This window comes from Oryza sativa, chromosome 6, assembly GCF_034140825.1.
Source record: "Oryza sativa Japonica Group chromosome 6, ASM3414082v1".
NCBI lineage: Eukaryota > Viridiplantae > Streptophyta > Magnoliopsida > Poales > Poaceae > Oryza > Oryza sativa.
In genome coordinates, this window is record NC_089040.1 from 7,566,797 (window position 1) to 7,583,356 (window position 16,560).

The 16,560-nt window shown below is 40.9% G+C and overlaps 2 protein-coding genes and 1 pseudogene across 3 annotated transcripts; 2 read left to right on the forward strand and 1 right to left on the reverse strand.

The window, feature by feature from the left end:
* Positions 1-2,837: 2,837 nt before the first annotated feature.
* On the forward strand, positions 2,838-4,370 carry LOC107276088 (cystathionine gamma-synthase 1, chloroplastic-like; annotated as a pseudogene).
* A 1,069-nt stretch (positions 4,371-5,439) lies between these two features.
* Positions 5,440-6,269, forward strand: LOC136351210 (cystathionine gamma-synthase 1, chloroplastic-like). Its single transcript, XM_066311455.1, has 2 exons — positions 5,440-5,726; positions 6,146-6,269. The coding sequence occupies exons 1-2, from the start codon at positions 5,440-5,442 to the stop codon at positions 6,267-6,269; spliced, it is 411 nt and encodes a 136-aa protein (XP_066167552.1).
* Positions 6,270-8,118: 1,849 nt separating this feature from the next.
* Positions 8,119-10,636, reverse strand: LOC9272356 (benzoate O-methyltransferase). Of its 2 annotated transcripts, none has more exons than XM_015786519.3 (4): positions 10,455-10,636; positions 9,585-9,995; positions 8,781-9,053; positions 8,119-8,702 (listed from the first exon to the last, which is right to left on the reverse strand). In XM_015786519.3, the coding sequence occupies exons 1-4, from the start codon at positions 10,530-10,532 to the stop codon at positions 8,343-8,345; spliced, it is 1,122 nt and encodes a 373-aa protein (XP_015642005.1). In that variant the 5' UTR covers positions 10,533-10,636; the 3' UTR covers positions 8,119-8,342. The 2 variants fall into 2 exon arrangements, with proteins under 2 accessions (XP_015642005.1, XP_015642006.1); XM_015786520.3 differs by having other exon boundaries at positions 9,585-9,886; positions 10,455-10,593.
* Between the last annotated feature and the right edge of the window lie 5,924 nt (positions 10,637-16,560).

The window sequence follows — 16,560 nt, forward strand, 5'->3', positions numbered from 1 at the left end:
TATCTGCAAACGAACAAAAAGATGGAGACATGGAATACTTTGGCATTATTATTGTCTTACTTACGCGCTTGATTTGAATTCAACTTACGTGGACATCCACCCATTTAATTATATCAACTAAACAGCTATGAACAAAATTATATGAAATATGTCACTTTCACAAACATAGAAATTTGAATTGAACTTCTACAAGATGTTACAAAAATGACAGATTAAATTCTAATTAGTATACACATATTTACAGTTAAATTTATTATTTTTGTTACAACTTGTAGAATTTGAATTTGATCTAGCATATTTGTGAAGTGATATACTTCATATTAATCTATCTTGTCAATTTCTTCGAAACTTTTTAATAACCATTGGGACTATCTAAAATGTCACCACAAGTATTTTGAAGTGGAAAACTTTCAAATGTACTACAGTATAGTATAGTTGTAATATAATTATATCATAACTATACTATAACTTTAATATAACCTATATATAAATGTTACAAAAAATATATGCAACTTTGTTCCTAAGTTATAAGTTATATAGAGATTCCAATGCAACTTTATATTGTATTACACTACAAGTAGTTGCATTTGATTTGGAAGTATTTTGAAAAAAAAATACTACAGATTTTTCACTACTACAGAATCATATCATCTATCTATCTTCTGATTCTTTAGATACCATCTTATTAACTCGACATTGATAGGGTTTGAGAACATGTGCTTCATGCGATCTTTCATTGGCAGGTACCACATCACCATGGCCAAAATCTTTCTCTTTGTATCCACCAACAAAACTGGGTCGACAACATCACTATCAGAGGCCCCGTTACCCTTTTGTACCGACTCGTCCCACAAGTTGGGCACATGTCCAAGTCAGTGTATTCCTTGTAGTATAGTATAGTGATTAACACATGCATGGATTTTTTTGAACACCTAGAGATAATGGAAAATCAGTTTCTTCGCTTGATACGTGTTGAATGGCAACAAGTTAGGCTTAGGAACCATAACTCTCAATAGACCCATCAAATCGTTGAAACTAGTATTAGACCATCCGTGTCTAGCTTTCAATCTGAGAAGCTCTAGCACATAACATAGCACCATATAATCCTTATCACATGTCTTGGATTCGTCGTAAAGAAGATCCTTCGCTCATTTATAAAACACCTCCCAATTGTCTAACCATTGCATTGTACCAGTTAGAACCTCTGGTTCAGCATGGCATAACATATCCTCTAAATCAAAATCAGCATCTAAATCATCAATATCCGAGCCACCAAATTCATCAACCATATCACGGGACATGTCCTCTATTGTAAAATTTTCTGCCCCATCGAAGGAAATATATATCAAGAGTCTCTTTAGGAATGGCAACTTCCTCGTGATATGTCCATATCTTGTAATCATCCTTAATCCACACTTCACTATGTGCTTCAAAATTATCTTCGGATCTTTCAACATTTTCTGATTCTTGCAATCAAAGCACGGACAGAAAAATATCCCTCTTATTCTCCCTCGGGGCATATGCCTTGCCTGATCAGTAAATTTTGATGCTTCCTTCATGAACGCCGGATGAGTTATCCACGTCTCGTACATCCATGCCCAATCAATTTATAAATAATTACAGTACGAATAAAATTTTAGTGCATGTGTTTCTCACACATCATGGAAAAACAAATATCTCCTAAAAATTTAAACTACAATACATTGAAGCATCAAGAACTAGTGATTAGAATAAAAATTTTGGTCATCTAAACAATATATTTGCACTAAATATAGCAAAATAGTTTTTAAAATTCCATTAAAAAAACTATAAAAATTGTCACATTTCACCAATAAACTGAGAAATAAAAGGCGGCAAATGAAAGAGGAAATGAAGCATGTAACTTTTTATATGGATTGCAAGCAAATATTTCGAGTTGAAAAACCTCCCCCTATTTATATCTTCGTTTTAGAGAGAGAAACATCGCTTTCAAATGGCGGCAACTTAGGCTAGGAGAAGATATATGGTCCATAATCACCTACAAGTATCTTAATTAAGGGAGCGCATGCGAAGATCGATTATTGCATGCGGTCGCTTAAGAAGGTCGCATGAGATTTGGCCGCGTTATCGCGTGCGGGCCTCTTAAGCGACCGCTGATGATAATCGGTCTTCGCTTGCGAAATCCCTAATACAAGGATATCTGCGCGCCGCCTCTCCCGTGCGGCGCAGCTATGTGGCGTGCATGCAGAGGGCGGCGGTGGAACGGCGCGGGGGAGGGGCGCAAGTGGTAGCCTGGTTCAGGTGTTTTCATTTTTTTAGGTTTTTTCTGTTTTGTCGTTTTTCTTTCGGTATTTTTGGTTTTTTTTCTTTTTTTGTTTTTTAATATTTATGTATATAAAGTTTGTATACATACATATGTATACGAACTATATATGGTGTATTTTTTTCATTTATACAAAGTTAGTATACATATGTATGCAAACTTTGTATACATGTGTATATAAAATTTTTATATGCATATATACAATTTAGTATACATTTTTATACGTCAATGTGTGTGTGTATATATATATATAGTGTATGTATATATATATGTATATACTTTGTATACATATGTATAACATTCGTATTATCTACATACGTAGATACGTAAGAGGCTAAAGGGAGGAGGTGCGCCGCGCGGGTGCAACCGCTCGCGGCTGACCGCACTTCAGCCACCCCCCTTGACGTGTGGTAGGTCAACCCGTTCCTGGGGATTGGTTTTTTGCAGGTGCAGCCACTTATGGCCCACCGGCGATCTAATGGATGCTCATGCAAGAAAATCATTTATATAATAGTGTTTAGCAATTTCATAACTATTTAATTAGTACTTAATAAACAATTATCAGGTGGACGTCAAACAGCTAATTACAATTCCACTCCCACTACAACGGCACATGCACTGAATGCACCGTGCCCTCGTCGTTTGTCCCTGCAAGGCTGAACACGTAGCCACGGCCGCGCTCGTCCCTGACCCTGAGCTTAATTAACTCCGAGGTGTACGTGGTTCTTCTCGCCACCGTTGATGGAGCTGCCGATATCTTTGGTGCCACGCTTTGCCCTCGGTCGCCGGACTTCCAAGACTACCCTCGACGACGTAGATCGCCATGATGACGCTCCGACGCCGCAGCGGCGCCGGCGGCACACCTCCGACGACACGCTCGTCGTCCACGCCGGGGAGCGGCGGCGCGCGCGCGATCGGCGGCGTCGCGGCGGAGGTGACGGACTACTCGATCGCGACGCCGATCGTGACCGGCACGGCGCGCTGGTTCCGCGACTCGGCCGACCTCGTCGCCTTCAGGGAAGGCGGCGGGCGGCGGCGGCGGCGGCGGCACAGCTTCGAGTACGCCCGTTACGGCAACCCCACCGTGGAGGTCCTGGAGGACAAGATCAGCGCCATGGAGAAGGCCGAGGCGACGATCGTCACCTCCTCCGGCATGAACGCGATCGTTGCGACGCTGCTGGCCGTCGTCCCGCCGGGCGGCCACGTCGTCGCCACCACCGACTGCTACAGCGAGGCGCGTGCCTTCATACGTGACAGGCTCTCCAAAATGGGCATTAGGGTAAGCTATATTAATAGAGATTTGCTCCGATCCAACAAAAAGTATTTTGAGATATGGTACCAAATTGTTTCTGATCGTTGGATCTAACAATACCCATCCTACCCAGCTAGATCCAACATTGAGAAACGATTTAATACCGTACGGTACCGGTACCTCGAGATATTTTTTGTTGGACCAGAGTAAATCTCATATTAATATACACGCACCATTGCAATATATAGCTCCTACTATGACATTAATTTGCAGATTGAATGATGTCGATTGTTTCATTAATTTGCAGACGACGTTCGTCGATCTGGACGACATGGAGGCGTTGCAATCCGTTCTTGATCAGGGCAATGTACGTGACACACGAACCCCCGATATTCCGATGCACAGACACACACACATGGATAAAATATTCTAACGATCGAGAATGTACATGTGTGCAGGTAACGATGTTCTACGCGGACTCGCTGACGAACCCTCACCTCAAGTGCGTGGACGTGCGGCGCGTCGCGGAGCTGTGCCACCAGCGGGGCGCTCTGGTGTGCATCGACAGCACGCTGGCGTCGCCCATCAACCAGAAGCCGCTCACCCTCGGCGCCGACGTCGTCCTCCACTCCCATCACCAAGTACATCGCAGGCCACCACGACGTGATCGCCGGCTGCGTCAGCGGCTCGGAGGAGCTCATCTCGCGCATACGCGTGTGGCACCACGACCTTGGCGGCGCCATCAGTCCAGTAACCCTTTGGCTAGCTTTCTTGTTTTAAGAGGATTGGGAACCTTCCCCCTTGGTACATATAACGGAGCGGTTGATTATTACATCGTTAATTAAGAATTAACTAAAACTTAAAAAGTGTATTCACTACTATGCAAAAGGTGATTGGTGCCGGTTGGGAAACCCCATGGGTGACGGATTTTACAACCGGTATGGGTGTTGGATTTCTTAACTGGCACCCGGTAGACATCACGTATGTTTGAGTCCTCCTCAAAGGTGTCGGTTTAGGAACTGGCACCTTAAGGTTCCATAATGCAAAAAAAAAATACATCTCGATTCAAGCTAATGCATCGAGCAGTTCCACATCACTCGCAAAGCAGCCCACATTCAATAACATCACCCACACAAATCACAAAAATTCTAATGATTCATCAATATTGATCCATCAACCAACAACATTGACCGCAAAAATCACAAAAATTAATTAACAAAACACTGGGAAGTCGCTGACACCATCGTCACCACCAGGTCTGCCCGCGGAAGGCTATGGACACCGCTGTCGCCGCCAGATCTTGAGGGTGAGGAGTACGCCGCAGCCGCTCACGATGGGGGAGGGTGCTGCTGCCGCCGCTCACAGTGGGGCAGTGCGGCCGTCGACGCTGGAGAGAGAGGAGCTTGGCCCAGTTTTTAGAGGTGTCGGTACCTATAATATATTATAGCTATTGGTTTTTTTAAATAATTGGCACATATAATAAATTAGAGGTGGAACAAAACCGGTACCTATATATTATTGATGTCGGTTTTTCTCTAAAACTGACATCTATTTCTTCATAAAGGTGCCGGTTTATTTTGCTGTGGGCGCTCATGTGGACAAGAAAAATAGTAATATTTTTAATCCAAGACAAATATATTATGAAAATTTATTCAATTAAATTTAATGAAACTATACTGGTGATGTAAATATTACTACTATTTTCTACCGAATTAGTCAAACTTAGAGTAGTTTAACTTTAAATAAAGTCAAAACGCCTTACAACTTGAAACGGGGGGAGCAATACCTAACCGTTTTGTTACAGTTCACTTATATACTGTTACAACAACAAACATATTTTTTTTTTCAGAATGCAGCGTACATGATCATTCGCGGTCTAAAGACGATGGCGCTGCGGGTGGAGGCGCAGAACCGGACGGCGCTGCGGGTGGCACGGCTGCTGGAGAGGCACCCCAAGGTGGAGCGTGTCAACTACCCGTGGCTGGAGAGCAGCCCGTGGCACGGCGTCGCGAGGAAGCAGATGACCGGCGCCGGCGGCGTGATCAGCTTCGAGGTGGCGTCGGACATGCGCGGGGCGATGAGGTTCGTCGACGCGCTGGAGTTGCCCTTCATCGCGACTTCGCTCGGCGGGTGCGAGAGCCTAGTGCAGCAGCCGGCCATCATGTCCTACTGGTATGCACCCTTGTTTGTGTTTTATTAAGTTGACAACAGTAAATATTACTCCCTTTCCAAATTTATCATCATATAATAGAAAACAATATTTTTTAAATTGATCATCATATAACCACATGGACATAGATTTTATCATAATACAAGTAATGCAGCATGAGAGAATGTGTGCATGCTAAGGTATAATTGGTATGATGTTTTAATCGACACATGCATTGTGGGAGAATATGTGCATGGTGTCTTGATTGAGGTGATTTTTTTAGTCTTGGTGTATAAACATATATGATGATCGATCATTTTGGAAAGGATGGAGTAATTAACTGCTCGCTCAATTTCATACATTTAACGGATTTAATCTGGTGCACGCACGTAACATGTGTTAATTAATGTTGGCATAATTAGTTCGTGCTTAATTTTACTAGGGGCAAGAGTGAAGCGGAGAAGACCGAGAATGGGATCAAGGATAACCTTGTGAGGTTTAGTTTTGGGATCGAAAAGTTTGAGGACCTCAAGGACGACATACTACAAGCCCTAGAGAAGATTTAATTATTAGGGCTAACTATAGGCGTTGCATCTTGTTTTCGTCTTTTCGATCACTATATTTATCTATGTTTGGACAATAAAAAGTAGACGCTCCAGTATACAATCGTATACAAGATGAGTATGGACAGAAACAATGAATGATATGGAAACTCAGATTTTATTTATTCCAAGGATTTTACAAGCTCCTCTTTTTTTACACAAAATGTTGGTGTGGCACTAAGACACTTCATAAATATGAATCCAACCAGTTGACAATTAACTGCGATAAGTTCTTCATCATCATATTTACAGGTTTTCCCATATAAAAAATATATGATAATTAAGTTGATAGTAGCTCGCCTGAAAGTTCGAGTCATCCAACCAAAGTTTCCGACACCACCGGAGTAGTGCCAATCGCTCCCACTGCCATCAATCCGAACACCACATCTAGTCCTCACAGTATTGATTGCAACCCATCTAATGGTACAGATCGCCACCTGAAGACCCACCAATTAAACTTCGTTGATCATCACCTTGTTCCACCTTGTGCCAGTCCTATCTCAGACACATATGTAACCTGGTGTGGTGTGGGGCACCTCCCTCGTACCTCTACCTGGGATCTCCCGCAAGCTCTAATACAGCTTGTTATAAGACGCAGCCTAGATATATATCTTGAAAACCGACACTATAGAAAATTCAAATTTAATGAACACACAGAAGCACGATATTTGTTAACGATGTCCAGCTGAAACCTACATCACTGGGACATTGATTATGGACGCTCCTCCCCAATCCAACATAATTACAACGTATCAAAGTTACGTTACAACAACCCTCAGTCGGACAACCACATCAGTCGTTCCCTCTTGCAACAGTTGTGGTCGGTCGGCGTAGACGATGCGACGATGTCTAGGGGTGGTGAGGACGGTTGGGGCCGGCGAGGGCACGGATTGGTGGTGGATGGGGAGAGCACGCTTGGCGGCGATGGAAGGGGAACAGTGAAGGATATAGGAAGTTAGGTTTGGTTGATTAGGGTTCAGCTTTTACATGGTTCTATCAATTTCACCACCAAAATAGATCAGCCGGGTCTTTAAATGGATTGTCTTCATAGTGGTTTCTCATAGCTCCGGGGGCCTGCTGGGAGACCTGCGGGTCCATTCTCTCCCCCGTCCTCGCTCACCCGCAGGTAGGAATTCCCACCTGCCCCCTCTCCCGTTGGGGACGAGGACCAACCCTAATGAGGAAATAGCCACCCATAGGGCTAGGCCATATCATTATTCTTCGATGCATCGTGGCGTTCATCATTCCTTTGTACAGTTCTTTTTAATTAATGAAAATTACCGTGGGGCTTCCCTCACTGTTTCCTGGTAAAAAAATGAAGATAAAGTTATGGAACTGTATATATATGATAAATTTATGAATGATTTTTATCGTATATGCTTCATTTGCGATGTTTTTTCTACCTGCAATTCCAAATGATGATGTGATAATTCACCTGCGAAGATGTAGCTAGAGAGGAGATCATATATTAGGGATCTATATACAGTTGTATTATATATTGTCGTCATATGTTTTTCTTAGTTTGTTCAACTTATTATTAATGCTATTGACTAGTCTATGATCCCCGGGACCATTTTGCCTGGATCCGCTAGTTAACGTTGCATGTTACCAAATTTTCAGTGGGAAAACCACTCTTGAACAAATGGTAGCTGATTAGTTTGGCAATGGCAATTATGCATAGCGGCTCATTCACGATTTCATGTATAACTGGTAAAATTGACATAATGGTCTTACACGGTATAATTATTTGTATATATATGTTGAAGTTCATTTTGCAAATTAACCTATAGATACTTGCCGAGGCAAATCAATATAGCCAAGTAACCAAACACCATATATAGCTAAACAATGGAGAAACAATCCATTTAGCTAGAGTTTTACAGAATATGAGCATTATGCAATATTGCAAATGGTTGAAAGGAGGGAAACAAAACCACACAAGTGTTCTTATTACGATATATGTCACCATATTGTGTTTGATCTCTTTAAAAGCATCTCGTAATTAAGAGAGAGGACATTCATGGACCACACGTGCTACTATATTTTCTTCAAGGACATGACGATGACGGCATACTTTGTCTTCTCCCTCTCAAGGTGTTGGGCCACAAGGGGTCTAAACTCTTGAAACAACACGTCAAGTATGCTTTCTCCAAAATGACTTGCTATCAAAGACTCCAGCACAGATCTAATGCCCGTAGTGATATTTTGGCTACTGCTGGCAATGTCATGAACAACGTCATCTACTGAATCGTCATAAGGATCCCAGTTTGCCTCAAAGAGTTTCATGTGAACCAAGTCAAACATATGGCTTTCCATAACTATTTCCATTACTTCGTCATCTGATGGCCCATAGATAGGTAGGTTGAAGGATTCCAACTTTTCCTTGTTCACAAGGCCCTATATGATCAATCAATGGTTAATTCTGACTAGCACATCTCTTCTTAGAATGTTAATTAGCGATATCTCTACTCTTACCTTGCAAACAAGTGATTCTAGTGACTTTGCGACACATCCCAAAATATGGCTGAGACTTCCATTGTATACATCCTCATCCTTCCGTCCAAAAAATATTAGCACCATGTGTCCATCGTTTACTAGTTCTTCATGGCGGAGCTTGAGGAAAAGGGAAAAGTCCTTTCGAAACTGTTCTTTGAATAATTTCACTACTAATGGTGTTGTGGTGGAGCTGATGTATATGTTGTCCTTATTTGAGAGAGATTTTCCACCAGCCTCTAGTCCCTCTGGCACCTATATGTACACATCACTTAATTTAGAAAATTTCACAGCTCAAGTTAGCTACAAATTAAAAGCAATATCACATGTATGCAAGATTGGTACACATCATGTATATACGTCAGATATATGCAATAATGCATAAACAACTTTGGGAAACATATCCTATGCACACAAGTTTCCCATACACACCAACTAGCAAATGTCGAAAAAATAGACATGTACTCCTAATAGGATGACACATATATGCAAAGTGACAAAGTCTCATATTCAAATTCATTATATTTTAGCTGTAACAAAAAAGTGAAAAATCTAACAATTTTCAGAGTACAAAGCTGTTAGAATTTTCTCTATTTTTTTACAGCTAAAATATAATAAATTTGAAGATAAGATTTCACATATAGGTGCAATACTATTGAAAGTATGTGCCGAATTTTTCATATAATTTTCTGTGATATTTGTTAGTTGCTGTGTATGGAGTGTATTACGGGAAACTTGTGTGTATAGGATATGTTCCCAACAACATTTTTATATCAATAATCGTACCTGGGAGCGCCAATGAAGACAATACGAGGAGTGGAAGAGATGAACACTCTGACGAGGGAAAAGTCTAGAGTAATATGATTTTGGCAAACCGGATATGTAGTATGATGGAAGCGAATCTCCCTTGTGATACATCGTAGTTGAGGTCTTGATCTTTTCGAGTGATCGAAAGAGTTGGTTGAAATCATTACCTGGTAAGTCATTTAGGAAGAACTGAAGTTCGATAGGATCATGTTCATCCAACTTAGTACAGTGGTCTGCTATGATGTTGATGACATTGGACATGAAGAACATCGTATTTGGTCCTGCAGAGCAACCTAAGTCTGCAATGACCATAGTTTTGGGGAGAATAGCCTTGTACACTTCTATTATAGCTTTCTCGATGACTGGCTTAGTTTCATCTATAACAATTGTCTAGCAATGAGCAGAAAAGAAAATTTTGAGCTCTTAATCATGATATAGACACGTTATATGGTGTTATACAATGTCGACCTATGTCTAATGCATGTATATCTTGTATAGTATGTAGATGCTAGGTTAATATTATCAATAACTGACAGATATATCCATTCTTCTAAACAAATTTCTCCAGTACTACGAATAGTTATGGCTAATTGTTAATTGCAGCACATATATATTTTCTGTGAGGATAATTAATTAAGAGACGACAGAGATTCGTGCTTTTCAGCAGAAAAGAAGATGCAGAGAAAATAATTATTATACGAGGAAAAGCTAATTGTTATATATATTTGATAAATCACAATAAACATAATTTACCAAGGTAAACCAAACACGTCATGATGTTGTTATTTGTACACATATATGTAACCTGACAGCCAAAAAATAAAATAAAACGAAGAGCAATATAATCACCTGACGCCTGGAGTACTTGGCATAGCTACCTTCTCCTTCCCCACTGGTCATGTGTAAATCGCCTTCGATATTGACCATGGCTTGTCTTGGATTATTAGATATGTGGGTCTTTGAGTAGCAACAATAAGCACAATATTAATGCAACTCAAGTGTGGGTACTCTCTCCATTGCGAGGTGCCATCATATATAGACCATCACCAAGACATGTACCAGCAGTACTATACATATGCCAGCTAGCTAGAAGCCAGAATATCTAAAATTGTGCAAGAGAAATCTGTGCCAACCCACAAGCTAACACTGGTACAGTCGTACAGAAAGCAGGTGTAACTACTGGAGTAGTACGTACTAAATTAGTTTCGCTGGCGGTGAAAACGAATTTTCATAGACAAGTAAACAGACCACACGGAACCAAAGGCCTAAGAAACATCGATCTTCACAGACGGGAAACACGCAGCACAAATCAAGATGTGGATTGGGGTCTTCAGCTGCTTCGAAGCTAGTCCGAAGGAGAGAGCGAGGTAATCCCTCCGTTTCAAAATATAAGAATTTTTAGCACAGTGACGTATCAAACATTTTCAACTTTGACTATTAAAAAGAACAAAAATAAAAAAGATCACGTGGAGATTATGGGTACCCCATACCCACAGGGCATAGTTATCCGACTAGTTATAGAGGATAACTTATATCTATGGAATATGTACGGATCATGACTTGGGTATTACATTTCCTTGTATATTACGGAACAGTCTAAAGTCCTGGTTTGATAATATTGTAAAGTAGGTTTAGAAAATCGATACCGTATTGGTTAAGGTTTCTATCTCGTAATAATCCTGCCCCTCATCCTATATAAGGCGGATAGGAGGTCCTCTAGGGTAGAGGATTCACAATTAGATCGTCGGATCAATATTACACCCGGCGGATTCAAATCCCCGAATAGTAGTAGGGTATTAACTCTCGTTAAGAGGGCCTAAACCTGTCTAAATCCTTGTTTCTGCATCCATCCACTTGTAGGTCTCATGCGCTACCCCGTTTATATTGCCGAAATCTAGTTTCGACAGATCAATCATGTAAAATTAATGTTACTAGATTTATCATTAAACAAACTATCATAATGTGTAACTATTTTTATTTAAAACATCTTACTTTTATATATTATTGGTAAAAGTAGCATCTTGGAAACCGTATCAGAGTCCAAAAAATGCTTATATTTTAGAATGGAGGGAGTAGACAATAGCCAACATGAAGGCGAGGATGAGGCAGAGTCAGTTTTTGGACGGATGGAATGCGAGGACCCACCATGCCAGTAGAGGCCACTAGCTCCCCAACATGCTGGCAATGATCTGCCTCTCAGCTCGCCGGCGGCGAATCCGTCACTCCCAAGCCTTGTGGCGGCCGATCCACCTCTAGTGATCAGCTTATCAGCGTTGGATCTAGAATTAGCGCAAGACTAGGCTTCATCAAAGCACCAAGCCATCACTATCGCAGTCCCAGGGTGTGTTCGGAACTTCTAGTTCCCAACCCCTCTCCCTCATTTTCCACGCACACGCTTTTCAAACTGCTAAATGGTGTATTTTTTGCAAAAAGTTTATATACGAAAGTTGTTTTAAAAAATCAAATTAATCCATTTATTAAAAAATTAGCTAATACTTAATCAATCATGTGCTAATGGACAGCTCTATTTTTCGTGCTACCGGACACAGCCCCCGTCACCATCTCTGTCACAAATAGTACTGCAACAAGATAGAGAAGCTGGAGGGATGTAGGTGAGGAAAGGGAGGGTCTAGGCTGGATTCAGAGAAGAGTTGGTAACCCTCCTCCTCTTCGGCACGTATAACGAATAACTCATTACCATATAATTAATTAAGTATTAATTTAAAATAAATTAATATAATTTTTAAAGCAACTTTCCTATATAAATTTTTTTTAAAAGACACACAGTTTAGTAGTTTGGGAAGTGCGCGCACGAAAAACGAGAGAGATGAGTTGGGAAAGTATGGGAAATGCTATGTTCTTTTGTTAGAGTTGGGAACTCTCCGTTCAAACATGCAAAAAAGAACAGTCCATTAACATGTGATTAATTAAATATTAGCTATGTTTTTTAAAAAATAAATCAATATGATTTTCTAAAACAATTTTTTATATATTTTTTTAGAAAACATACCATTTAGTAGTTTCACAAGCCGGCACGTGAAAAACAAGGAATGTGAGTTGAGAAAGCTAACAAAAAGGACTTGGGGCGGCTATGTAGACTTGGCCATGACCACTCGTTTGTTCGCCATCAATTAATATCAACCGGCATAATAAGTACCGCCGTGCCTGTCATGTCACCCTCTTTGCCTTCCCCTCTCTCTACTCGTCTTATCATATCATACTGAGCACGCTGAGCACATGAAATATTTGACTTAGGTGCAATATCAATTAAGTATTAGCTACGTATTTTTTTGAAAATGGATCAATATGATTTTTTAAAACATTTTTTATAGAATTTTTTTATAAAAATATACCGTTTAGTAGTTTCAGAAACGTGAAAAACAAGAAATGTGAGTTGAGAAAGCTAATTACAAAAAGGACTTGGGCGGCTATGTGGACATGGCCATGGCCACTCGTTTGTTCCATGTTGCAATCAGCTTGCCATGCCATCAATTAATGTCAACTGGCATAATAAGTACCGCTATACCTGTCATGTCGCCCTCTCTGCCTTCCCCTCTCTCCACTTGTCTTATCATATCAAACTGAACACGCTAAGCACACGAAATATTTAACTTAGGTGCAATATCCATGTGCTTCAAACAAATGTAAGTTTCTGAAAAAATATAAATTCAAGTTAAAAATATTTAAAAGAAATATGTAAAAAAATTAACTTTGAAACCGTTTCTCTACTACTTCGAAAATACGAACTTTTTCTGTCGGTGGTCCATCTTGGTCATTTCTATAGCACAATAGGTTTGGCTTTGCGACATTCTGGTCCAACTAGGATTTGACCTGTATGACCCATAAGAGCTATCTGCATATGTTTAAATTCACCTTGCCAGGCCCGTCCCGGCCCCATCTTCGAGGGGCCACAAAGGCCCAATACCCCAAGTACATGCGTGTGGGCAGCTCAATAAAAAATTAAATCGACTGCTCATCCGTCTGTCGTTTCGTCTTCCAATTTTTTTGTTGCCTCTTCGTCTCCTTGATCGCTCGTCCGTCTTTCTGCCTTACCGGTGGAGTCGACGTGTTACGTCGCTGCTTCTGGCCTCCTGGTTGCATATGTTATTTGATGATAATGTTTCTCAATTTTGGTGCATAGGTTATTTGGTTTATCTACTATGTGGACTAAATTATTTTTTTTCTTTTCATGTTGTATCTATACGTGTATAAGTTTATCTAGTATTTTAATTTTCAAGCCACATCGTCTACAAATCAGATTACAAAATATAACTTCGGTCGTGAAAAGCGTAAGAAGAAAAAAAACAATAGAAGAAAGGAGCTATGCAAATATATTAAAAAGAAGATCCATCAATTATTATTATTATTATTATTATTATTATTATTATTATTATTATTATTATTATTATTATTATTATTATTATTATTATTATTATTATTATCAATTTAGTGATTTTGCACAGGACCCCTGAATTTTACGGCACGGCCTACAGCTTGCTAGTTTAGCAAGGTTTGGAACAAACTTATAATGTTTCTTCCCTTCAACCATATGACTCCCGGGTTTACCCTTCTACACGAAGCGAGAAGCAATTTATAAGGTCTCTTGAAGCAACTTATAAGGCCTCTTCCTTACAACCATGTTCCAACTTACAAGGACTCCTCCCTCCAACCATATCACCCCAGGTTTAACCCTTTTACACAAAGTGAGGACCAACTTATAAGGCCTCTTTCCTCCAACCATGTCACTCTCGGGTTAACCCTTTTACACGAAGCGAGGACAAAAGTATAAGCGGAGTGGTATGTGTAAGTGGGCCCGCCCATCGGATGGGTTGGCTACACAGTTCTGGAGGAAGGGCTGTTATAGGCTTCACCTAAACGCAATATCATACTACAAAACAATACAATAGGACTTTGAAACCGTATATATCTTACGTTGTTTCGAAAAAAAACTTTATATATTTTACCTACTCCCTCCATCCTATAATATTGCATCCTAGGATCCAATGTAGTGTAACAAATTGGGAGATACGAATGGGACACTACATATTAGAATGAACCTAACATGAACATGCCTCATGTTCAGATTCGTCGTACTATATAGTGTCACATCTGATTTTGGATTGACGTAGGGAGTACTTATTAAAAGATGAGCAACATCACATCAATCCGCTTCCGCCAATTTCTCCAAGCCACCACGCCCGCGCAGGCGCGCAGTCAATTCACCACTGTGTGCCATCTCCGACCTTCTAGGCATATGCCTCTAGCATGTCAAGGGAATGCTAAGAGCTAAGGGCTTCCCCTTAACCTCCCCTCTCCATCCCTCTTTGCCTCCATGGACGCTGCCATGGGAATTCCTCTGCTCGTCGCTAGCTACATCTCGTTGTCACCGGTCGGTCTCTCCCAGTCCTTCTCCGCCTAACAAACAAGGAAAAAGACAAAGTTGCTGCTATTATTTCCCTTGTTCAAAATTATTGGCGGAGTGATGAAGCCACGTGATTAATTCATCTCTCCGCGCTAATTTACTACTATCTCTATCCTAAATTATTATAAGGCAGCCACAATTTTCTTAAAAAATCAACATTTACCAACTTTAAAGTTAATAGCTTAACTAGTAATATTTTGTCATGCATGTTGCATTTTTAGATTTATGTTTGGAATTACTTTCATATGGCTAGCAAATATGCATGTGTGTTGAAACGGAATTGCATTGAAGAACACATCATAGGTTCCTAGCCCAATTCCACAGAGTAAAGTAATGAAAAACAAAAGAGATTAGAATGCAACGCACCGGTATTTTGTTAGTCTATTTCTCTACTATCTATCTATTCTACTGTTTTAAAAGTGCAAAATGTTTCCATCGTCCGAAAAGAAAGAGAGAGAGAAAAACCATTCCGATTTAAAAAACACCGGCGAGAAAAAAAAAATCCATCTAAAAAGGCATTTTTTAAAAAAGCGCCCAAAAAAGTAAAAATACAAAACGCCGAAAAAACCGTCTCAAATATGGAATCAGAAAACAATTCGGAAAAGGAAGGAAAAAACAGAAAAAAAAAAAGGCCCGAACGCCGTCAGCAAGAAAAGCGGCGGAAAAAAAAAGCGAAAAAAAAGCCAAAGAGAAAAAAACGCCGGCCAAAATCTTAATCTTAACTAATTAAAATATTCGTAATTTTCATTTCGTCACCATCCGTTTAGTCAGTCCACGTGATTTTTCGTCCGTACGAGTGCTTAATAAGGCAAATAAAGCCAAAAAAAAATACAAAATCTAATCGGACAATCAAGCGATTGAGAAAAAGAACAGGAAGAAAACTAAAACATCACTGGGAAGCCGCCAATGCTGTTGTCACCATTGGATCCGACCACGGGGCGCCACTGGAGGGAGAATAGAGGCCGCGGAGAGAGCCGCCGCTGCTGGATCGCCACCACCGATGGATCTACCTGCGGACGCAACTGACGCCGTCGTCGCCGCTGACACCGCCGTTGGGAGGGCACTGCCGGATCTTGAGGGTGGAGAGGGCACCGTTGTCGAGATGGAGGGACGGCCGTCGAGGCCGACGTGGAGAGGTAGAGGGGGAGGGACGGCCGTCGCCGCCATCTCTGCCGCACCCCACTGTCGCCGCGCTGTGCCGGCGAGACAGGAGGGAGAGGGGGAGACTGAGCAGCGCCGCCGGAGGGTAGAGGGAGGGGAGAGGGAGCGGCGCCGCTGGAGGGGAGAGGGGAGAGGCGACATCGGGCGGGGGGCGCTGATACGCGACTGGTCGCGAGCGGAGCACCGCGCGATCAGCTGCCCCCCCTCTAGTCTATACTACTATACATACTGCTATATGTAGTATAGTATATACTATATATACATACGTATAAACTTTGTATACGTATGTATATATAGTATATACATGCGCGTGTGTGTATATAATTTTTTTTTGTATGTATACACTTGTAATGTATAAAAAATATACACATG